We start from the raw sequence: 24295 nt of genomic DNA, 5'->3' as shown, positions 1-24295 counted from the left end.
CCAGTAGTTATACCCGCTGAATATTTGACAATCTTTTAACTGTATCTATTCGCTTGTATTCCTTCAACTTACAATATTTAAATGAATATTTAAATAAATTTTTAATTTTAATTTATTTTTAATTTATTTAAATTTATTTATTTAAATTAATATTTAAATAATTAAACGTAAATAAAAAGAACTTTTGTGATTGCGGAAAGCAGCATCTTTCACTGCCTTCTTATAATTATTATTCAATGAAAGATAATAATAAGTGTAATATGTTTTTTCTTATATTTTAAAAATATAAAAACACAAAATTAAAATAAAAAATCGAAAAATTTATCGCTCTCTCTCTCTCTCTCTCTCTCTCTCTCTCTCTTGGATGTGGTCGCCTTCTTCGCGGATTAGCCGCGTTGAAAAACATGTTCTCGGGAAAGGAGACGGACCTGCGGAGATTGACATACGAGCGTGCGCATCGGAGCGTAATGCACCGAGAGCGAGCGAGCGTCGGCCACGACGACCAAGTCGTTCTTTTGTCATCGCCGAGGAGGAAAATAGACGCTCGCCGACCGGCGCCGGGGGGACCAATCGGGAAGGGCCGCAACGCGGAAACGCTTGCGGGCGCAAGCGCCGCAGACGCGTTTAGATGGCACGTCGATCGTTTGTTCATCCACCCCCAGATCGAGCCTTCTCTCTTTCTCCTTCTCCCAGTCGCTCACCCTCCCTCAATCTCTCTCTCTCTCTCTCTCTCTTTCTTTCTTTCCTTCGCGCTCCTCGAGCTTGCGTGCGCGGCTGGAACGACGCGGAAAGCACGTCGAAGCGGTGATTTTCGAAGCGGAGATCCGTCGACGTCGACGTCCCCGGGTGAGTAAATCGTCCTGAACGACGACGGTTAATCACCTCTTCGATCACAAAGTAACATTCTCAACGTCGCGAGAGAAAAAGTTGGATCGGTCCTGGTGCGCGCATCCTCAAGCCGGCAAGAGCCGGCCAGCCAGCTAGTCCAGGCCAGGGAGATATCGATTCGAGCCGGCGCGCCGCCCCTCGGGCGAATCTCGTAAGCTCCGTCGCGCGTTCACGAGCCGGGGGTCTTTCTCCGAGCGGACAGGTAAAGGGTTTCCTCCGAGCGGCGCGAGTCTGATAACGCGACGACAGGGAAGGCCGGCCATTACGCGAAACGTGATCGTTACGTTTGATTAAATAATCGACGCTTGTGCGCTCTACGCGATATTTCTCCCCATCCGAAACTCTTCCCCAGGATTACGCGATCGTCCCCCGGGGTGTGGAAGCTTGCTGCGGATCCGGGTGTGTACGTCGTCGCGATCGATCGATTCCGAGCGGCAGTTGAGTCGAGGTGAGTGATACACCGATTCGCCGACCATGGTCCCCAAGTCGTTACGCGATGTGTCGTAATCGCATCGTGATGCGTGTCGCATACGAATTTAGGTACTCTTTTCGAAACGCGTCCATCTAGGAAGGAATATATCCGAGCGAAATTTCCGACCGCACACGATCGTCGAGAGGAAGAAATCGCGAGGAACCGCTCTTAGGGATGATGGTATCTCGATGAGATTCCTGATACGGTGATACCGCGAAGGTGTAATGCTTCGGATCGAGTAATCGCCTCTCAGAAATGGCCGCCTTTGGTGGGGCTATAACTATTATTAGAAAACGTAGGCCGGCTACGAACAGACGCGGGTTGCAACGCGTCGTACGTAAATGAAGAGATGCAAACTAATTGCGAGATACCGAGATTCTCTAGACGCTTATCTGTCGGAGACACTCGTACTGACATCGATTATAAAAAAAAAAAGGAACGTATTTTAAAAATGAAAATTTTAAATGAGATACGTTCTCTAAGTCATAGCCTTCTCTAAGTCTTCTCTCTTGAAAAATTTTATAGAAGAATAATTTCAAATCAAACGATTAGTCTAGTCTATTTTTTTGCTTTATGTTACATCGGTTAATATATCAGTTTGCGATACAATTTAATTTAGTTGAACTTTAAAGTGTACAACGACTCAATAAAAACATATTTAATGAGAATAAAATTTAAATGTCAGATAATTATTTACATGGATTTCTGAGCATTCTTTTTTTTTTCTTCTTCATTGAAACCGAAAATTTTTCAGTTTTTCATTTTTCAGATTTTTTGTAAAAAAAATCTCTCACATACAAAAGCCATTTTTAAAAATATATTAAATAATTATTTTTAATCACTCTCTTCATATCGAAATCTAAATTCTTTATTATGAGACGTGAATGCGATATTCATCCGCTCAATGTACAGCCCTTAATGTCTGTCACTGTCCAAAAAAAAAAAAAAGACAACTTTTATAAAACACCCTGTGCACCGCACCCTGTACGTAGGCCGAGATTTTGCTAGGGCAGTATCATACACCCTTTATCGATCTAAAATGCGAACTCGCGGAATGGATTACCTGGGGCGCGCGATACGATCCGATTTGACGAGCTCATTGGAACGCAAACTAGCCATCTAATTAATCTCATTCGAATCGACATAAATGAGTGGCGAAGCCATCTTTCTTTCACTTTTTTACGCGGCAAATAACCGCGCACGCTCGATTCGATACCACTCGTATTTATACACGTACGTTAAGAGAGAGAGAGAGAGAGAGGGGGGGGAGGGAGAAAGAGAGAGAATTCACGAGCCCTGCGTGGGTCTCTCCTTGAAACGAATCAATACCCTTTGTAGCTTGTGAAAAGTCCTCTGTCCTCGCGCGTCAATATTTATTGCCTCTTTAATGTCCGATCCATTTTAAAGATAAACGTAAAAGAAAAATTGATATTACAAGACGCAATGATATTACTTATCAAAGATATAGTATTAAATACAGTCTTCCTAGTCGCGTAAAAAGATTATTGTATTTGTCTAGATATTATTAAAGATTATTCTGATACACATTGTGGACAATTCTCGTTTGCCGCGTACAATGTGTTAATGAACATTTTGACAATGAACAATTATAATATTTGTGTTTCTTACACGTCCTTACATCGCGTAAAGCTATTATTGTGTCTAAAATATTAATATTTAAATCGCCATTCTATACACCGTTCAAACAAGTAGCCGATGGAGAAAGCAGAGCAGCTTATTTATAAAAGAACATTTTTAGAATCGTCTATAGCCAAACTATACGTAGAGGTTCAGCCACATTGGCTTACAAGGGTCTCCCTTGAGTCTATAATGTACAACCGATTTAACAACGGAGACACCAGTTTATATATACAGATATTGCGTTGTGTTTTACAGCGAAGGGGGGAGGGGGAAGAATATGCAATATTAGATTGAAATGGATACATCAATTTTTTTTCCGTCTGTCTCTCGATCAATATCTCATCTCTGAATTTTCAACGATTTGTTTTCGCAGGTAGCTAGAACCTCGACAACATGGGTAAGGAGAAGATCCATATTAACATCGTGGTGATCGGGCACGTGGACTCCGGCAAGTCGACGACGACCGGTCACCTGATCTACAAATGCGGCGGTATCGATAAGCGGACGATTGAAAAGTTCGAGAAGGAGGCGCAGGAGATGGGTAAGGGCTCCTTCAAGTACGCCTGGGTGCTGGACAAGCTGAAGGCTGAGCGCGAACGCGGTATCACCATCGATATCGCTCTATGGAAGTTCGAGACGGCCAAGTATTACGTTACCATCATCGATGCGCCCGGTCATCGCGATTTCATCAAGAATATGATCACCGGGACCAGCCAGGCGGATTGCGCGGTGCTGATCGTCGCCGCCGGTATCGGCGAGTTCGAGGCCGGAATCTCGAAGAACGGGCAAACTCGCGAGCACGCGCTGCTCGCCTTCACGCTGGGCGTGAAGCAGCTGATAGTCGGCGTCAACAAGATGGACATGACTGATCCGCCGTACTCGGAGACCCGCTTCGAGGAGATCAAGAAGGAGGTGTCGTCGTACATCAAGAAGATCGGCTACAACACCGCCTCGGTTGCCTTCGTGCCCATCTCCGGCTGGCACGGCGACAATATGCTCGAGCCGTCCCCGAAAACCCCCTGGTACAAGGGCTGGAAGGTAGAGCGCAAGGACGGCAACGCCGATGGCAAGACTCTCATCGAGGCGCTCGATGCCATCCTGCCACCCTCCAGGCCCACCGATAAGGCGTTGCGATTGCCGCTTCAGGATGTCTACAAGATCGGCGGTATTGGAACCGTGCCTGTCGGCCGGGTGGAGACCGGTATCCTGAAACCAGGTGAATACCATATATCCGGCTGGATATATCTAAAAAAATAATTTTTTTATTGAATTATCTCTCTGTCTTCAACAATTTTGATCAATGTAAAATCTTAAGCAAACTCGTCTGCAATTTTAAGGTATGCTGGTTACGTTCGCGCCGGCGGCTCTCACCACCGAGGTAAAATCCGTCGAGATGCATCACGAGGCGCTGACGGAAGCGCTGCCCGGCGACAACGTCGGCTTCAACGTGAAGAACATCTCCGTGAAGGAGCTGAGACGCGGCTACGTGGCCGGCGACTCCAAGAATCAGCCACCGCGCGGCGCCGCCGACTTCACCGCCCAGGTGATCGTACTTAATCACCCGGGACAGATCAGCAACGGTTACACACCGGTCCTTGATTGCCACACCGCCCACATCGCGTGCAAGTTCGCCGAGATTAAGGAGAAATGCGACCGTCGTACCGGCAAGACCACCGAAGAGAATCCAAAGAGTATCAAAAGCGGGGACGCGGCTATCGTGATGCTGCAGCCAACCAAGCCGATGTGCGTCGAGGCCTTCCAGGAGTTTCCACCCCTGGGTCGTTTCGCAGTCCGCGACATGCGTCAGACCGTCGCCGTGGGTGTTATTAAGGTACAATGAATTATCTCGCAAGGGGAGTATATAAGACTGGACCAAGCCTGTTTCCGAAATTGTAAAACCTTACGAATTATTAAATTGTATAATCCTAATAAATTACATAATTCGAATAATATAATTTATTATTCGCATTATATAATATAATATAGAATTATTTTGCAGGGGAAAGGGGAAATATGACAAGACTGGATCAAATTGTAATTTCTTACGAATTTAGAAAAGAAAACAATATTATCTATTTTTATAAATGTGACGAGGAGAATGATATTTTAAAAAATGATAAAATTTATTAGAAAGAACAAAGAGCTCGTTTCTTTTTTTATAGGGAAAATTTTTTATAATTATATAATTTATTATTTAATAATTTATTCCGCTCTCAGTCGCTTAAAAAAATTATTTTCAATTTTCAATCAATCTCAGAGCGTATTATGCAAATTTTGTTTCATGCACGACAATCGCTTCCATCGTGGTAAAATATCAAAATTCTCTATCTTACATTCTATTTATTTTAAATTTACGATTGATAACAATCCAGAAAAGTACATATATGAAAATAATCTATTATATATTGTATAAATTATCGTAAGAAAAATCTTAATTTCGCAAATTTTCCCTATAAATGAGAAACGAGCTCTCCGTTCTTTCCAATAAATTTTATCATTTTTTTTTAGATATTACATATCTCATCATATTTATAAAAGCAACATTGTTTTCTTCTCTGAATTGATTTCTATTCTACGGAATGCCGATTGTTCCAAGATAATAATTATAACGTCGTCAAAATGAGAATATTGTACTATTTTTCTCGCAGAGCGTCACATTCAAAGACACCCAGGGCAAGGTAACAAAGGCCGCGGAGAAAGCCCAGAAGAAAAAGTAACCATCAAGCTTCCTCGGAAGCTCGCAGTCCGCCGGCTGGTGCCCCGTGTCAGCAGGCGTCCCCGCGCAGCGGGGTCCCATCGTCGTCAGGACGCAGCACGCCGCCGGCGCCGCGGTGGCTGCCCCTACGCTCGACTCATACTACTCGTCGACTAAAATTCATAAGATGTTGTGCTTACCCCCGTTACATTACCCGGTAGTGTTGAACCCGCGCATCTATCCGAACCTGCACATTCAGTTCACCCATGCCCCGCGCACGCCTCACATATGCTAGGGGGACGCGTCGCCCCGCGTCTCACCGCGTTTATCATTAATTACTCGATATTGACGATATGTGTCCGATATTACCAGGTACTCAGTTCCCTTGGACTCTGTGTAGTTAGGTTTTTCAATTGATGATACAACATCCGACAAACAACAACAACAAACGGGATGTAGGCGAGGACAGCCACGCCTGGTGTCTTCTCTCCTTCTCGTTCAGCGGCGAGGGAAGAAGAAGCGAGGCAGCGGCTGCGTCGCCTTTCCCTGTCTGTCGGATATATCTCATCGATGATGTATCGCGGGACGCCGCAACGAATATTTACGCCGTAGCGATGACGCTGGTCCCAGCAAGACTTCACTCGATCGATTCTTTTCGAAGGGTTCGTTAAGGCTGATTTGTTCCGAGACTTGGTTGCCTCGTTGTGCGCGCGATTAGTTTTTATTATACTTATAAGAAGATACTTATCTGTAGTTAGGGATCATTAGGGATCATTATACTTTCCCCCTCCGTCATCAACGAGTCGCCGGCTACCTCCCCTCTCCGAAGAACGGAGAAAGTAAAATCGCCTCCTTGGAGAGGACGAGACATCCGTCGCGAGTCGCCCACGTTAATCTCGGCGCTCTACCCTCCCGCTGACCATAGACGCGTTCTATGATATTGTTTTGACCCTTAGCCAGTATTACGTTGATGTAATAAAAAAAAATCTTTAATTGCATTCTCCAGTCGTCTCTTTATTTCTTCCCTCATTATATTACTGAGTATCTTCTCATAATTTCGCGAATAATTGTTATCGATCCTATCGCAATTGGACAATTTTAATGACGAGAAGTAAGATAGCTTCCTTCTCTTTCACTTTGATCGTAATTCAAATGTGAAAGCGAGAGAAGGGGATGTATACGGGTATGACATAAAAGAGATAATCGGCGCTAGAAGAGGGCTATTTGCTATATATGGTAAATAATATAATTTATTCCGCATAAATTCTTTGTTAAAGTTACAACTATAGACACATATTGTAGTATATACAAATATATTTAATGCAAGTGATCTCTTTTACAAGAATTTTTAATATAATGCAGCTCTTGATCAGTCTTTAATTGCTGAGGCCCGTTTTTCTTTCGCGGGGCATCGAGCAGACTCAATCCTCTCGTAATCGAACATGATACAGAATTATTAATCGCGGAAAAGAAAAGAATGATGAAACTTTTTCTTCGTACATACGGGAAATCACATGTGTAAGTAAGGAATTCATGAATCGATATATGTAGGCACTTTTATGCAAACTTGCATCTCGAATAATCGGAAAATCGTCGGTTTATACGGATCAATCACGTAAATCAATTCTGTCAGATTGATAACATTCATCTATTTGTCATGCGTTTGTTACGTTAAATCAACAGAAATAAATCTTTCCACGTGTTACATAAAAAATGAATTTCTTTCCGGATCCCCGGCTTTGAAACACGACATGTGTCTCTCTCTCTCTCTCTCTCTCTCTCCACCGAATAGTCATTGTATCGATATTCGATATCCGTAATGAGTATTGTAAGAAATGGAAAGATAACGGGAATGTCATAATCAAAAGAATAATATAATGATCAAATAATCGAATGAAGTCTCTGCTAATGAATTCTTGATCATTTTTGGCTTTGCATGATTATTTTAAAATCTGGATCCGGAAGATCCTGCCATCTTGAACTTGCAGGATAACCAACGATATCCAGCGAGGCAAAGACAAGGCTCAGGATGAGCCAAAGCAATTCACGGTTCAATATTTGCAATTCAGTTCTAAATTTTTATGACATAATTCTTACAATACATACCAACATTTCATAACTGATTCTTGACTAAGAGAACACGGCGTGCGAAAAAAGTTTTTTAGAACTGACAAAATGAAAAATAAGCGAGTCCAAGAAGGAGAATAAATGGAGAGAAAAGAGGAACGGGATGAGATATCCGTCAGGGAAGAAGGAAGATGGGAGTGTCTGAATTATATAGATTAACGACGAGGAAAGACACATCAAAGTCAAAAAGACTTGGGCTTTCTATTCTTAATACTCTACCTATGTACAAATTCTTAATATGCTCTCTCGCTCTCTCTCTCATTCACTCTCTCTCTCTCTCTGGCTTCCTCTCATAAATGCTAAAACGACCCACAGCCTCGGTAAATGTTACAAACATTTTCGATTTCGGCAACGTACATCAGCCAAGCGATCTATACACGATAAAAATAAGCAGACTATAAGAATTAATATCAATAATGTCAAACGCACACGTGTCCCGCATATCGTGAACGGAGAATCACTAAAATCAGTTCAACGCGGAACGTGTTAATTATTTCTGCAAATATATTTTAACGTGACTAATCCAGAAATCTATAAGATTTCTCAAAATTTAATATGACAAGATTTAGCAAAATTATTAATTATGTCAATGAATTGTAACGTATATAGATCGCTCTATTCCGTCTATCGCGTATAGACGGAATAGACTAATAAAATAGAGCAACTGTGTGAGTGTTGCTCGTGACTCTCGCAAAAATTACGGACGGCCTCATGATCGCTCCCGTTTTTATCACGACATGTGATAAATATTATCCAACAATCATCCGCCCGAATTTATACAATCGCTTTAAATTAGTGCGGTGTAATCCGTCAAGGATCGATATCAGAAATCGATAAAGAACTGGGGATACGTCCCTCGTCTACGATAGACACTAGTAATCAAATAACAAACCGTTTCATTTCATTCGCTTCTCCCTTATGTCTGATGCTGGTGAATGGGACTATGCTGTTGCGACCACGCGGGCGGTGACAAGTGATTAAAATTGACCGATATCGTGACCGGATGAAGAACGATATCGGGTCCAGTGTCCGGGATGAAGCTTAGGTAGGGCCTGATCATGGACGCCTCGACTGTCAGCGGTACATAAAAGGAACCGGCGTCGTGTAGCGCGAAGATCGGCACCCCGTGTGACGGCGAGGACGTCGGCTTGTCCAGACCGACGCCATTCGACACTGGCGACGAGCACGACTTGATTCTCTCGGCCGAGAACCTCTGCTTAATCGAGCTCTTGAACTTGTAATTGGTCGGCCGACAGGAGATAGCGCCGGTCCCGGATGGCGTACTGTGCGAATGGGTACTATGATTGCTGTCGTCGCTGACGATCGTCGGCGGCGGCACGATCACCGATCGTAGCAGCGGACGATCCGAGTCACCGAACGAGCTCACGCCCGAACTCGAGCCGTGATCCGAATGACCGCCGTTAGGCTGGCACATCATCGCGATGCTCGCGTGAGCATAGCCGGCGCCGCCGTTCATCGCGCCATTCGTCGTCGGCAGCTCGGGATGCGGAAAACCTACTCGATCATCTGAAGCAAGCGTACAACTCTATCTATTATACGGAAATGCTGAAAGCAAATGAAATGCTTAGGTCATAATTCTTCACAATCATGAATAAAAATGTCTTCATTACGAAATTTTAAAATTTTCCTCTAGTCAAATTCTGTTACAACGGACGTGAAAAGATTAAAGTACGCATTTTTCAAAAACAAGGGATATCTTAAACAGAGATATCTTTCGAAAATCGAATATAGGAACAGATACGTACTGGCCAAGATCTTATCACAGTGCTGCTGCAAGTGATTGTAGAGTTGTACGCAGAGAGTATCTCTCCCGAAAAAGCCCTCGACCTCCTCGAGGAAGTGCATGGTCTCGTTCAGGCACTCCTGAAATCCCAACCTGTAGTGCTCCGCTGCCGTTGACGCGCCGGTTGAATGAGACACGCTGTCCACGCTGTCCTCGGGATGCGTGTGCACCGGTGTCACGGACGAATGCTTGGTGTCTAAAATAAAACAAAAATATCTCGCTATTAACCCTGCATTGTCACCGCAACGTAATAGTAGAACTCGCATTTACAATTCGCGGATTTGCAGATATCAATATCTGCGCGATCTACATAGTGCTTATAAAGTGACGTTTACGAAAATAAAGTGCGCGTTACGTGACATTTCCGTTCCCCGAGATGATTTTGCTCGGAAGAATTGCGGTTGAATCGATTAAACTCACCTTGCCGAAGGCCTTGAAGATGCTTCATGTGGCGGATCGCCATCTCGATGATCTCTGTCTTTTCGACTCTGCCTCGACCCTTCTTCAAATATTCTGCCGGTATGAGTCTACTGAGATCAGCCAGACAATTGTTCATGCGATCTCTTCTACGCTTCTCAATGATCCTATGTGACATCGGATCTTGCTGCAACACAGAAATAAACAAATAATTCAATTATTTGCCAGCTGCAACGGGACTTTAGAATTTACAATCGCTCTTTGACGCATATAATCTGTATTGTATCATTAATATTTAAAAAAAAAAACGCACTATTGAATGAAAAAGAAAATTCAAAAGTATACATAAGATGGTAAAATTTGTCTGGTTTAAAAGAAAAAAATCACATTGCCGACTACTTTAGAAAACATATTTAAAGTCATATATATATAGAATATATAAATACACTCTATTAAATATTTAAAAAATGCAAGATATCCTTATGTCAAGCAATATTTAGTTTAAAAAAAAAAAAAAAAAAAAAATGCATAAATATACACTTGACTTTTGACTTAATTTGCAGTGACAATAATCGAGATGTGATCAGACAAGAATGTGATGAATTAACTGAGAAGCATTTACAATATCGATCAAATACAGATAAATTTTTACGATAACTTTTTAATCCTTGATATCGCTAGAATCGGATTAAAGCACGTTATCATTTTTTTAAGGGTCACGTCGTGATCCGTTGTTGGAGCGCGATTATCCGTACGTGTCGCGTATCACGGTCTCCAGGCACGTATCGCACTTAATTAGGTTACCGCTTTTTGGCGAAATGTCCCCCCCCCCCCGTCCATCACATGCGAATATGCGGAAAGATATCATCGAACGTTCAGGCACGAAGCAATGTGATGTAAAAAAAAAAAAAAAAAAAAACACCCAAAAAAACGCTAATCACCCTTCGACAAAATTGTTCTCTTGCAATTTCCCTTACAGAATCGAATTCTTTATATAAATTAAAAGCCAAACGTATAAAATAAATTAAATACGCTATGATTTTCGCAGTCGCAAGATTGAATTTTTAAAAAGTTGTCGAAAAATCCAGACAATCGTTTTACAATTTTACCTCACGCTCGAGCAAAATTTCCATATTTTTGTATTGTAAATTTTTAAAGCAATATAATCAAAATTTTTTTTTGTTTTTAAATAACTATATCACGTTTCCCCCTTCCCCTCCTTCGATCCCAAGTAATACATACATTGAGATCTTGCACAACAACATTCGGATAAAGTTCCGAATAGGTGAACCCTCCGATTTTTTTGAAACTACGCTATTTTTTTGTATTTTTTTAACGCTGATTACGAATATGATAATGAAAATTTGCGACAAGGTCATTTTCAAGGTCAAAACTCAAAAAAAACTGAAAAAATATAACTTTTTAGACATTATTTCGATAAATATTGATGTAAGGAAAAAATGTTTCAAATAAAAGTTGCAGTTCTTAAAAAAATACATCATTTATGTTGTATAAATTGTTTGCGTAAAACTGATAGTTTTCGAAAAAAAATTTGATAAGAAAAACCCTCTCAAACATCAATATATTCTTCGTTCTCAGCCGAATCCGGAGTCAACGACAAGGACGTGACGAAGAATTGACTCCATTTTTTTCTTTTTATAACTTTTATATTTTTTTATAATTTTGCAATTTTTTATAAAGTTGCAAACCCATGTGGAACAGTGGGTTCCGCCCCCCTGCGGGGGGCTCCACTACCGAAAATTAATAGGACATAAAATATTTTTCTCTGTAAGATCTAAAATTTTTATGGGTTATTCATGATTTTCACTATGAAAATGAGAAATGCACCAATTTTCACTATGATATCCGTAATCAGTGCATCAAAATACGTAAGAATACTGAGTTTCAAAAAAATCAGAGGTTAGCACTTTTCGGAACTTTTCACCCGCCGTTTTTAGTCTTTAACATCGATTTTCTCGAAAACTTTCAGTTTTACGCAAAAAATTTATACAACATAAATGATGTATTTTTACAAGAACTACAACTTTTATTTGAAACATTTTTTTCTTACATCAATATTTATCGAAATAGTATCTAAAAAGTTATATTTTTTCAGTTTTTTTTGAGTTTTGACCTTGAAAATGACCTTGTCGCAAATTTTCATTATCATATTCGTAATCAGCGTTCAAAAATACAAAAAATAGTGTAGTTTCAAAAAAAATCGGAGGGTTCACCTCTCTCTCTCTCTCTCTCTCTCTCTCTCTCTCTCTCTCTCTCTCTCTCTCTCTCTCTCTCTCTCTCTCTCTCTATTCGGAACTCCACCCGTATATTCACCTCTTTATTCAGACAACGTCTTTTCCTCGGCGGCGGCGAGTGCACCGATATATCTATGTGGCTATTTGTCGGGTAGTACTGCATGCTCAAGATGTTATCCATGCTATGCGTGACCATTCTTGAGTGACAAAATACGAAAGGAAGAAGAGAGAAGGATCTCCCCCTTATCCAAGTCCTCCCCAAGAAGGTTTGCGGGGGGCAAAGTGTCGATTCGCTCTCTATTTCGCGCTGGATAAAATTCACTTTCGAGGAGCGATCTCTGTCCGTCCCACGTGGAAAACTTGTCTCTTATCTCTCTCGGTTGCACAAACCACACAATGTCAAATAATTATATCGGACACTTTTTAAGTTTGTAGCAATAGTTGCATGTCACACGCAATATCCAAGTCCAAATTGATTTCACAACGCGACATGTATATCCGATGCTCGCTCTCTCGTATTTTAAAACTTATATCTTTCGTACATAATCAATATTACTGTCGCGTTTCGTTATCGCGAAAATTTATACTCATTCAAGAATTTATTTATAAATTTCTATTCTAGATTTATTGATATATATTATCTCTTTATTAAAGATATATATATAAAGAGAGACGTAATATATGAAGAAAATTATTCAAAGTATATTACGCGAGTAATAAACGATTATTAAAACTCAGTGAAGGATCGCTCCCGATCTTCACTCGAAGATGTCTCCCGACTAAGTGCGCTGTAAACGTGCTCGCGAATAGCAGGCACGGCGACGACTACGAGCTACAGGCGACGGAAACCGCGACGCTCGCGTTTCTTCTTTCCGTCCGGGAGGGAGACTTCGCGCCGCGCCGAGCGGAGCCGAGGCATCACGTGTCGAGAACACGATGCATTACGCTCGACACGTGAGGCCAACACGCGTATCTGTCACGCCGAGCCGAGCCACGGGTATCTCCCGTCCCCTGTTGCGACCGCGAACGATAGCCCAACCTTTTATCTACGATTCGACTCCCCCCCGTGTTTCGACCCGCCGCGCCGGTTTGCCGTCAATTTTCGTATCTTTCGACGCTTTTATAAACATTCATGAATAATTTATAATTATTTACAAACGTTGCGCGGAAATTCTAAGAGATTTTAAAGTCGTTTAACAGAATATTTTACGACGTACAATTCTGTGCGCGACGCATGCATTTTTTTTTTTTTTTTTTTTAATAAAAATATTATTCTTCTTAGAATAAATTTCATTAATTTCAAACCGTGAATATATTGTATTTTCCGCGATAAAATTTTTTTTATAAAAAAATGAATTAAATCTTTTTAAATTATATATTTTATTGTCATATATTAAAACCGGCACCAATTTTGACGAAATGATTTATAAATAAAATGATTTAATGTTAGTGACATTATGTATAAATTCAGGATATCATCGATTAATTAGACCAAGGAATACCATATACGTTTGATATAATTTATATTAAATTAAATATCCATATAAATATGTCTGGTTACATAAATCATAAACATATTAATTGTGTTAATTAAATGTCATTTCAATATATTCATTTTTATGATTGCGCATATTAATTACTACTGTCAATAATTTCGCTCGGCATATCTACACATATCGCAGAGTATTTGACAAAAGAATTGTTGATTAATATTGATAAAATCATTAAGCGTAACGCGAGTAATTAAATATTGAATATTTCAGAAGACGAATAAATATCATATTCGATTAACGCATTACGTATTTGAATTTATCCAAGGGTGGATATCGATTTAGTCAAGGTAGTCAAATAATTTATCAAGGAATTATGTTAAACTTATACGTAAGAAAAGGAACAATCTAATGCGTAGTAACCAAGGCCTCTCTTATCCTATGCATTGAATAGAAAATTAAACAATCGTTACTCTATTACTACTATTTATCGATTCAGCATACGATAATATTAACGACAACTTAATTGATTAGATATTAATAGTTTCGATCATTCTAACGAGGTATTTACTATATAGGATCCAAATATTGGGTGATTGCATAAGTTCGTGCCCGATTTAAATATAAACTTCAATAGATTATATTTTAGAGATAACACTTTTATTAATCAATTATATAGTCTCCATTCTTTTCTACAATGGTTTTCCAACCATCTATAAGCTTGTCGATTCCATTTTTGAAGAAAGAACTTGGTTTTTCTTGAAAAAAGTTTCTAAGGTGGTTTTCGACAGCTTCCTCGGAATTGAGATTCTTGCCATTTAAACTATTCTGCAAAGACCGGAACGGATAAAAATCTGAAGGCGCAATGTCTGGAGAATATGGCGGGTGCTGCAGAATTTCCCATTGCGACTCCTGCAGTTTTCCTGCAGCTTATTCCTTTCAGTCAGAAGATGCGGCACCCACGTATCAAGCTTGGAAATGTATCCAAGCTTTTTTAAATGACGAAAAGCGGTTGAATTATCAATGTTCAGCCTCTCAGCAATATCCTCAGTTGTAATCCTTGGGTTTCTTTCCACTAAGGCATGCACAACGTCATCATCGATGCCAGAAGGCGGTTGTCCAGAGCGGGGTTGATCCTCCATGTTGAAATCACCATTTCGAAATCTGCCAAATCACTTTTTGACTGTTCGGAGAGCAGGAGCGCGGTCCGAATAAACGCTTTGAATATTTTCGTGCAATCCCAACACTCACGCCTTTCCGAAATTCATATAGCGTTACATGCCGCAAACGCACCTTTCGTTCTCCATTTTTAATGATTTCTCTTATGCACAAATGGACTTATCTGAACAATGTCCGACGCTAAATTGACATAAGACAACGTCATCTATTCGGTGTAAGCAACAATTACCACACGAAAACAATAGAACTCCGCCATGCAGTAACTTAATGATGACCATCTATGAAAATCGGGCACGTACTTATGCCATCATCCAATACATCGTATAAAAATATCATAAACATTTATTAGAAACTCGTAAACGATGTAACAAGGGGAATTTAATCGCGATGCTTCACGATCTATTTTATTACTTTACGCTCTTTATAAATCAATCCGTGTATTTGATTTGCAGAAGGTACTGTAATTCTTGAGTAACTTCGAAATAAAAATTTTTTACTAAAAGAAACATCTCTCGTTTTAAATTAAAAATTTAATATTTTCCTAATATACGCATGACGTTCCGATTAAAAATTATCGAAGAACTTGAAGTCGACGCCATGAGAGCGCTTATATAACCGGTTAAGAAAAAATTATTATTCCTCATTAAATAAATAAAACGTTATTCTCGCTATGGCATTGAATAAGTAAAATATTATTCCACTACGAAGTAAGTTTGTTTTCGCCAAATATGACGTAATTTCATGCGAAATAAACAAATTATTCTGTCCTTATCTCGCATGTAAAAAGCGTACCAGATAACGTTGCTCAGTTATCTCTCTTCTTAATCTTAGCCGGCACTGAGTTATCGACATTTCAGTTACAAAGTCTGATTTGATATATACGAATATATGCGAAGGCGAAAACACATAACGCACAATTGTGATTTTAATGATGAAGTATGTGATTTAAATGTAAAATTATCGCAATGTCTCTCTAAAACCAACCTGCTCCAATATTGTAAATGCTAATCTCGTTGTCGGCTGCTCTTTATCTCGTACACATAATGCGTAAGTGTATTACAATTAATATCATGATAATAATAGAGGGATAGAGCGACGACAACGACAAAATAAATAAAAACAACCATCTATATAAAGAATTTGTATTGCAAGTAAATAAAAAATAAAACTATTTATATGACTTTTTTATGAAGAAGAAAAAAAAAGATGATTTAGAAATCTACTTAATTGCCACCAACGCCTCAGCTTCTCAGAGATTAATAAATCATAAAATTTACGAGTGAAGTATAATTTAATAAATTACGATTTAATGAATATATTGAATTATCGAACTCTCGATAGATTACAAGTCACGCAAGCATACGCGAAGCAAAGATAAACCGAGTGCAGGATAGAGAAATTATTTCGAAATGCGCATTGACCGGGGAGCGATTGCTTCAGAGCGACGAAGCGAAGAAGAAATCCGAGGATGAGACGACAACAACGGCGAAGAAAAAAGCGGAGAACCGCTTTAACGGGGCCGAGTTATCGGCGTACCGGATATAACCGGTACGAGGTGATCTCCCCGGCGTATACTCGGTATGAAAGCTCGCATTATGCGTGACCGGGGGTTTATCGTTTTCAAACGATAACTGGGCATCACCGGATTCTTGGCATCTCAGCGACGACCGGCCGACAACGACGACAACAACAAGCAGCAAAGCCGGACTGACTGGCTCTTATCACAATCGATTCGCCTGCTTGCAATACGCAAATGAATTTCTTCTTCGGATCGCCGACGCGTCGACAAATTCTCGCGATTTAAATCACGCCGCTAAAAACTGTCAGATCATCGACGTTCCTCAATCTCCAAATACGCTGAACGATGCACGTGTGAAATCTGCGACCGTATCTTAATAGAGCTTAACGTCAAATCTTAGGAAAATTGAATGATGCGCATTAAAAAAAAAAAATTAATTGCATATTTATAAATTTTACAAAAAACGCACACATTTTATTTATATATATATATATATATACAGGGTGTCCCATTTTAATCTCCTCAGGCAAATATCTCAAAAACCAAGTCCGGAAGAGAAAAATGTTTCAGACAAAAGTTGTTTGGTTTCGAGGGGGCCATAAGATGGTGACAATGATTTGACCTTGAAAAATCATTTGAAGGTCATGTGAAGGTCAACTTTAAAATCTTAAATGGAAACCCCCATTTTTTATTTAGTATTCTTGTAGCTGTCATCTAAAACTTTCCAAAACAATATAATAAAGTATTTTTTCATTAAGTACTTTTCGAGTTATTTTATATCAAAATATGTCAGATTATAAAATATAAAGTAACTCGAAAAGTACTTAATGAAAAAATACTTTATTATAGTGTCTTGGAAAGCTCTCGATGTCAGCTACAAGAATACTAAATAAAAAATGAGGGTTTCCATTGAAGATTTTAAAGTTGACCTTCACATGGCCTTCAAATGATTTTCCAAGGTCAAATCATTGTCACCATCTTATGGCCCCCTTGAAGCCACACAACTTTTGTTTGAGACATTTTTCTCTTCCGGGCTTGGTTTTTGAGATATTCGACTGGATGTATTAAATAGGGCCACCCAGTATATACACGAATGAAAAGTGTCGACCGGTTCATCGAATATTTTATTCTTGGGAAAATAAATGCGCGATATCACGAGAAAGGATATCTTGACTGCATTTGATAGGGATTAATCACTCGATACAAATACAATTATGGTATTTACGTATGTACCATATATTTGACACGTAATTTCGCGTGATTTTTGTTCAATATATCTATTGATAAAAGAAATTAATGAGCCCTTCTCGAAGATATTTTTTCTTTCTTTTTTTTATTTTATCCCATTTTTTATTTTCTCTTATTTTGCCGCTTGTATCCTAGTCTTTTCTGGTAATGAAAAATGATTATTTATGTTATTTAAATGCGTGCTACTCGACGCGCTCGGTATGCAAATCACATTAATGCGACATTTGACAAATGTTTATTTGGATACAACGAGTCTGCTATTATTGGAATCGTTTACGTGATGTTTTCGCAAAGTTTGAATTTCTCATTTCGTTCCTTCGTTGCGAGAAAATATTCTCGTTGGCAAAAATCCGAGTGCTGACAATTCCTTACAATTATTCGTTATTAATTACTCAAAACAATGATAATTACATCAATTGTATAATTAATTAATCGGATCAACTGATATCATAATTCAATAAGCAAATGAGAATAAATTTATTTCAATGCTAAAAATGTTTAACGCACACACACACCTACGTCGAATGACGTAAATATATATATATAACTATCTTATCTTTGCATAAAATCCTTATTAAAATAAAAATCAATTTTCCATCGATTTAATTAAACATTTCATTTGCCTCTTCAAATTTTATCTTAATCTTAACTTGTGAAATATGTAAAGCGCTTCAGAATTATTAACCGTCCCCTTCAATACCGGTTTACCATGTGACTGAATGATCAAAGAGCATCGATGCTTTTTTCATTAATGTGTATCGTGCGTTATAATACTTGTTTACGCATACACATTCAATGCTGCTATCGCGACTCGGTTCATAGAACGATTATAACCCGATCGACTATCGAGAGCATTATGTTATCAACGTCATTAATAGCCATCGCGCCAAGTCCAATGCGCTGAAATTCAGCAATCAAATTATCTATGATCGGAATAATGGCGACGTCAAAAACTGATGACGTCGTCTGATGACATCTCCCTAATTAGCCCAACACGTGGCACGTGACGTGAGTCGCAGCGCGAATCGCAAATCGTAGGTTTGTTTTGTCGATTGGTCATCGTGAAAACGGGCATAGGATTATGAATCGATGGACGCGAATCAATTTCGACAAAGCCGCATTTATCATTATATGGTTCAATAAAATCTCCGCCTGTGTAAAATTAATGCGATACATGGTTTAATCGATCGCTGATCAGACGGAGTCACCGGAAACAGGCGAAACAACGTAAAATCAAATCTCAAATCGAAGAATACATTATTTTAAACATATATATAATTTATATTAAAATCAACGTATAATATATTCTTCTTTACAACAATAATTTCCCAAGTATTTAAAAAAAAAAAAAAAAAATCGTGATACTCGTCCCGCGGGCGAGATGTATGTAAATGTATTGGGATATCGTTGCTCGATTTTCGCAAGGAAAGTGTTTCTGCCGTCACTCGATATAGCACGAGATTAAATGTGTGGCCCGCACGACGAATTTAACTCGAAAGACCTAACTGTTACGGCAAACATACGTGCGCGCGTACTCTAATTTTGGCACGTTTGCCATTTGGATCAACGACTCCGACTATTTTGCCGCGCGATACTCGTTGCTATAAGAAGAGACATTCGCGATTAGAAACGATATATTTATTTGCTTGCATATATTGTACATCTCGAATTCTAAGGTCGAGCATCTTAAGACGGCGAAGGAGAAAAATCTGTTGAAAAAGATCTGCCTTCAAGAAATATATTGGAACTGTATTTATTATGTAATCGTATAAATTTTTTATTATATTTTTCACGCTTATTTTGCCGTATAAAATATTTGTCATTTTTTTTTTTTTTTTCCCTCCAAATTTTGCTCTTGATTTTAAAAATGGGACTTCGGAATTCAAGATGTGTGTGCATTGTGTGCATTAAACGGGATACGCCCAGGCCGTCGTCTCGTGCATGTGACGCCGTTGCGAGCGTTATTTGGGTCGCGTGCGATCATCGTCACGGCTCGATCACGATTCTCCACAAGTAGTTTTCTGGTCACGTCACTCGTGCCATGAATGTCCTCGCCACGTGATGCCGACTTGGTGATATTTTATGGAAATAAACGGGGACGGAGGACGCGCGCGCCCATAAACGCCTTGAGTGTTTTTCACCAATGAATCAGGACCAAACGTACTTTATTTTTATTAGAAATTATGCAAAGTTTGTCATCTCAATAAACTTATATATTAAATAAAAGGATAAAAGATATAAAGTTTTTATAAAAATTGGCTTATATGTGTATATACTATATATACAGGGTGTCCCATTTTAATCTCCTCAGGCAAATATCTCAAAAACCAAGCCTGGAAGAGAAAAATGTTTCAGACAAAAGTTGTTTGGTTTCGAGGGGGCCATAAGATGGTACCATTGGTTTGAACTTGGAAAATCATTTGAAGGTCATGTGAAGGTCAACTTTAAAATCTTAAATGGAAACCCCCATTTTTTATTTAGTATTCTTGTAGCTGACATCGAGAGCTTTCCAAAACACTATAATAAAGTATTTTTCCATTAAGTACTTTTCGAGTTATTTTATATTTTATAATCTGACATATTTTCATATAAAATAACTCAAAAAGTACCTAATGAAAAAATACTTTATTATAGTGTTTTGGAAAGCTCTCGATGTCAGCTACAAGAATACTAAATAAAAAATGGGTTTCCATTGAAGATTTTAACGTTGACCTTCACATGACCTTCAAATGATTTTCCAAGGTCAAATCATCGTCACCGTCTTATGGCCCCCTCGAAGCCGCACAACTTTTGTTTGAAACATTTTTCGATTTAACGCAGTGTTTCTGAGATATTTGAGCGGGACCTTTAAAATGGGACAACCTGTATGTTTAAGGTATAAATGAAAAATTTTACTTTGCTCTCTCTATTTATTATTGTTATTATTTAATAATAAAGCATAAATGTGCGTCGCGTTGCGTATGCGTTGGAAAAAATTCGAAATGTTTTTGAAAGAAAGAATATTATCCCCCCACCCCCCACCCCCCACCCCTTGTTTCTAACGAGACAACGAAATTTTGTCACGGATCCTGATTCAACCAATTATGACCGAGTCTGGTATTCCCGGGTATGAATCGTCCACGATGATGATACGACGACGAAATACAGTCATATCGTACTTTGGTACGGCAAGACGCGCATTTCGGCGCGTGAAAGCGCTCGATCTCTTCTCTTTCGTCACGTAAAACAGATTTAAGGCCGCGGCGGATCGACACGAGGACAAAACGCGTTTGATTCTCGAATGAATTCGCGAAAGGCAACGCTAAGCAATCCGTCTAGACACGCGGCTTTACATAATTTGTCGTCGACGTAACGCGAATTAGGCACGCTTTAACTGCTAACGCAATTAAACTTTTGTAAGCCAGATGTTTGCAATTTTTCACGAGTGATAAACGGCCGATGGGAGAGAGAGATTGAGAATTTCCTACCCTCCTCGTTTTTCTTCGAAGGATATTAACGCGATCTCGGTGTGAAATTCTTTCGCGATTTCGCGCATACACAATTTCGAAGATCGATAATGTCGCTCGTAGAGTAAAAATAAATTATTTAAAAGTGTTGTCGTTCGAATTCATTACAACGATATGAAATCGACAGATGAGATTCTTTCCATGAGAATCGTGCTCGCTGCTTTTCTCGCAATTGTCGCGAATAATACGTCAAGAGAGAGAGATTCCTTTCTAATTCAGATCCGCGTATAATTATCGCAGCATCTCGAGAAGACACCTCGTCATGCTTCCAAGCTATTTCCTGAACAAGGAGCCTCTTAGTTTTAAAGAGCACCACGATTGCGAGACACAAGAAGGAAAGAAGAGAAATTTACCGATCAGATAAAGCCTCGAAAGATTCACACGGTCAGCGGGGACATTTTTTTGCGACCAGATCCGGTTCGAGCCGCTTTGTAATAAGAAAGAAAGGCGCTTAAAATACTTTAGATTTGTTGGAATAAAGATGTGTTGCAGAATTCTACATTTCATACGTTTTCCCTTGCCGATATTGTAAGAATAAAAATATTAATAGCAAGTATTTTTAAAGCACGTAATCTCTATAACAACGGTCGTTGTTACCTGGACCGGGAATAGCATTCAGTATGAAATGACCTTATACAGATATATTAGTTAATTAGTTTGTCAGAAACAAAAGCATCGTGTCAGCCATTGTTTGCGTTAGTCACCTTTATCGCTGGTTTAAAAAAACGCGGGCTATAAATATAATATTGATAATGCATTATAACAGATCCCTGTCAAACATATAAAGAGAGATTTGATTATATCTTTTTACGTATAATTATAGTCATCTATATAAAAATGATTCGTATATTTTTCCGACATTTAAAAACACCATCGCGACGTGCGATTTCGCGCGATCACTGTGTCTCGCAATCATCGTTTTCGGAACGTGACACTTGGCTACCTCGCGACACGTCGTTGCGTCATTGCTGATTCAACAACACGGAAAAGCTTTCTTCGCGGCACGATGGCCTAGATAAGCCGCGGGTTTCTCCGATATGTAAGCATCTTCCGGCCGATAAAATGGCGAATTATAAACTAACAATTGAAACGAGAAAGTAATTCGCGAAAAAGTTAAGTTCGTAGGAAAAAATTCTTGAAAATCTATTGTCCAACATTTGCAAAGAGAAATAGTTGCACATTGTTGTATAATAATTTATACAGTGACTTGCATTCGCGTGGAAATGAAAACGGCGAGTTTAATAAGCGAGGATAAAAAAATGTCTCTTACAAACTAAAGTGCGTTCTAAATATTCTAAAAAAATCGCATAGATTCTTTTTAATTTACAAGCTGTTTGCATTTTTTTTTTTTAAATATATGTATATAGTTTGAAAACCAAATTGGCTCAATATTTGCGTCAAAGCTAATCATAAAATTATTATTATTTCCTTTTTTTCCTCGTGCGCAATATTTCCTTCAAGCTGCATTTGCATCTCTGCATATAATTTTCTCGAAACGGAGGCATTTATACGTTTTCATTTGAGCAAATGTTGGAAAACGCAGTTAAAAAGAAGCCGACGTATACAGATATCCGACAGACACGAGGTAGCGTTTATTTATTAGGTGTACAACTTTGCTTCCGCCGGTTTTTTTTCCGAAATTCGAGGCTTTATTGTAAAAAACTGGTTATACATTTATGATTCAAAGTATTGTCCACTCTCAATGATCGTGCCAATTCTTTTTGACTTTGACTCGAGTCTTCATTAAGTAACGCCTCCAATTCTGCATCTTCGAAAACCTTCTCTCTTCCACCGCTATGCCGGTCTTCCACGTGAAAATCACCGTTCTTGAAGCGTTGAAACCACTCGCGACACGTTCTTTCGCTAATAGCGGCTTCACCATAAGTATTTGAGAGCATTCGATGAGCCTCAGCCGCAGATTTCTTCATATTGAAGCAGAAAATTAAAATCTCCCGCAAATGACGAGAATTTGGCTCGTAAACTGACATTTTCAATCGAGAATAACTTTATGACGCGGACACAAATCGACTAATGTTTCTACGGGGTTACGTTGACAGATGCCCAAGTTTATCGCACGACGTCTATGATCTATTTATTTCGACCACTACTTACCGCTAAAGCCATCTATAGGAAAACGGCGGAAGCAAAGTTGTACACCTAATAATATTTCGCCGATTGGCAAAGTGCTTATTACGGAACTGATTGTGTACAAATGAGCTCATGACTCACCCTGGAGACCTTCTTCTTAGTATAAACCTCGTCATCCTCCGAGGCCGTGGCGAAGTTCAGGTTGCCCTCGCAATATCCAGCTCCTATGCCCATGCTGTATATCTCGTCCTTGCAGGAGCTACCATCCAGACTGAAAAAAAAAAAAAACAGCAGAACGCGTGATTAATTATTCATGTATTGATTTTAAAAACGCAACGCGTTGGGTTACTATTCAAAAATAGGAACTCGATGCGTCCTTCACTTTAAATCCGAGCTATGAAAAGAATATTGATATATACATATAAAATATTTTAAATAATTTTTGCTCCCTCGTAGAGGAAGCTTTATTTTCGTGATAAAATTTTTTTTCCAATTTTCTATGCCAATGTATTTAAAATGTTCGAAAAGTCATATTTTTTTAAAATGTCTGTACGTGAGATATCGGATTTTTTTTTTTTTTTTTTTTTTTAATAGATAGAATATCATTATAAAGAATGGTTGGTATTAAATTTGGTGAGAATCAATGAAAGGGTTTCATTTTTTATAAAATTATGAAGAAATATCTGAGTACACGCTGTAAATTTCGCAAATTTTGAGATATTATTTTCCTGTATGAAGAAGTCAAAATTGAAAAGCTCGTTTGCTTTCAAGGGGCTTGAGCTTCGCGAGCGAAATAAAATAATGAGGAAGCAATGTGCAAATTTTTCATTTGCATAATTTTCATCTTGCTTTCCTCTTCACCCGATGAGTATAATTATCGCCATCTTACACAGTTAAAAATTTTACCTCTAATTATGAAATAGAATTGAATCCTTCCGTTTTTTTTTTTTTTTTTTTTTTTTGCGT

The 24295-nt window shown here is 38.9% G+C and overlaps 2 protein-coding genes across 5 annotated transcripts in view; one reads left to right on the top strand and one right to left on the bottom strand.

Annotated features, from left to right (window-relative positions):
- Positions 1-738: 738 nt before the first annotated feature.
- Ef-1a-f1 (translation elongation factor eEF-1 alpha chain) lies at positions 739-6694 on the top strand. Of its 2 annotated transcripts, none has more exons than XM_070312638.1 (4): positions 739-846; positions 3375-4217; positions 4339-4832; positions 5650-6694. In XM_070312638.1, exons 2-4 carry the CDS (start codon positions 3395-3397, stop codon positions 5716-5718), a joined length of 1386 nt encoding a protein of 461 aa, XP_070168739.1. In that variant the 5' UTR covers positions 739-846; positions 3375-3394; the 3' UTR covers positions 5719-6694. The 2 variants fall into 2 exon arrangements, with proteins under 2 accessions (XP_070168739.1, XP_070168740.1); XM_070312639.1 differs by lacking the exon at positions 739-846 and adding an exon at positions 1003-1090.
- Positions 6695-6919: 225 nt separating this feature from the next.
- Positions 6920-24295, bottom strand: part of Cwo (hairy/enhancer-of-split related with YRPW motif protein 1) — a 35475-nt gene continuing 18099 nt past the window's right edge. For 2 of the 3 annotated variants that reach the window (XM_070312640.1, XM_070312642.1), the window contains exons 2-5: positions 23471-23600; positions 10048-10231; positions 9590-9823; positions 6920-9350 (exon numbers count right to left, since the gene is read on the bottom strand). In XM_070312640.1, coding sequence (XP_070168741.1) covers positions 8740-9350; positions 9590-9823; positions 10048-10231; positions 23471-23600 — 1159 coding nt within the window. In that variant the 3' untranslated portion in view covers positions 6920-8739. Of the gene's footprint in view, positions 9351-9589; positions 9824-10047; positions 10232-12378; positions 12572-23470; positions 23601-24295 lie in introns of those variants that run through there. The other variant, XM_070312641.1, reaches the window with a different exon arrangement.

The sequence above is a fragment of the Polyergus mexicanus genome, unplaced genomic scaffold (assembly GCF_030449975.1).
Source record: "Polyergus mexicanus isolate NDT 795.1 unplaced genomic scaffold, iyPolMexi1.0 SCAF_22, whole genome shotgun sequence".
NCBI classification, from domain to species: Eukaryota; Metazoa; Arthropoda; class Insecta; order Hymenoptera; family Formicidae; genus Polyergus; species Polyergus mexicanus.
This window is presented reverse-complemented; position numbering and strand designations above follow the sequence as displayed.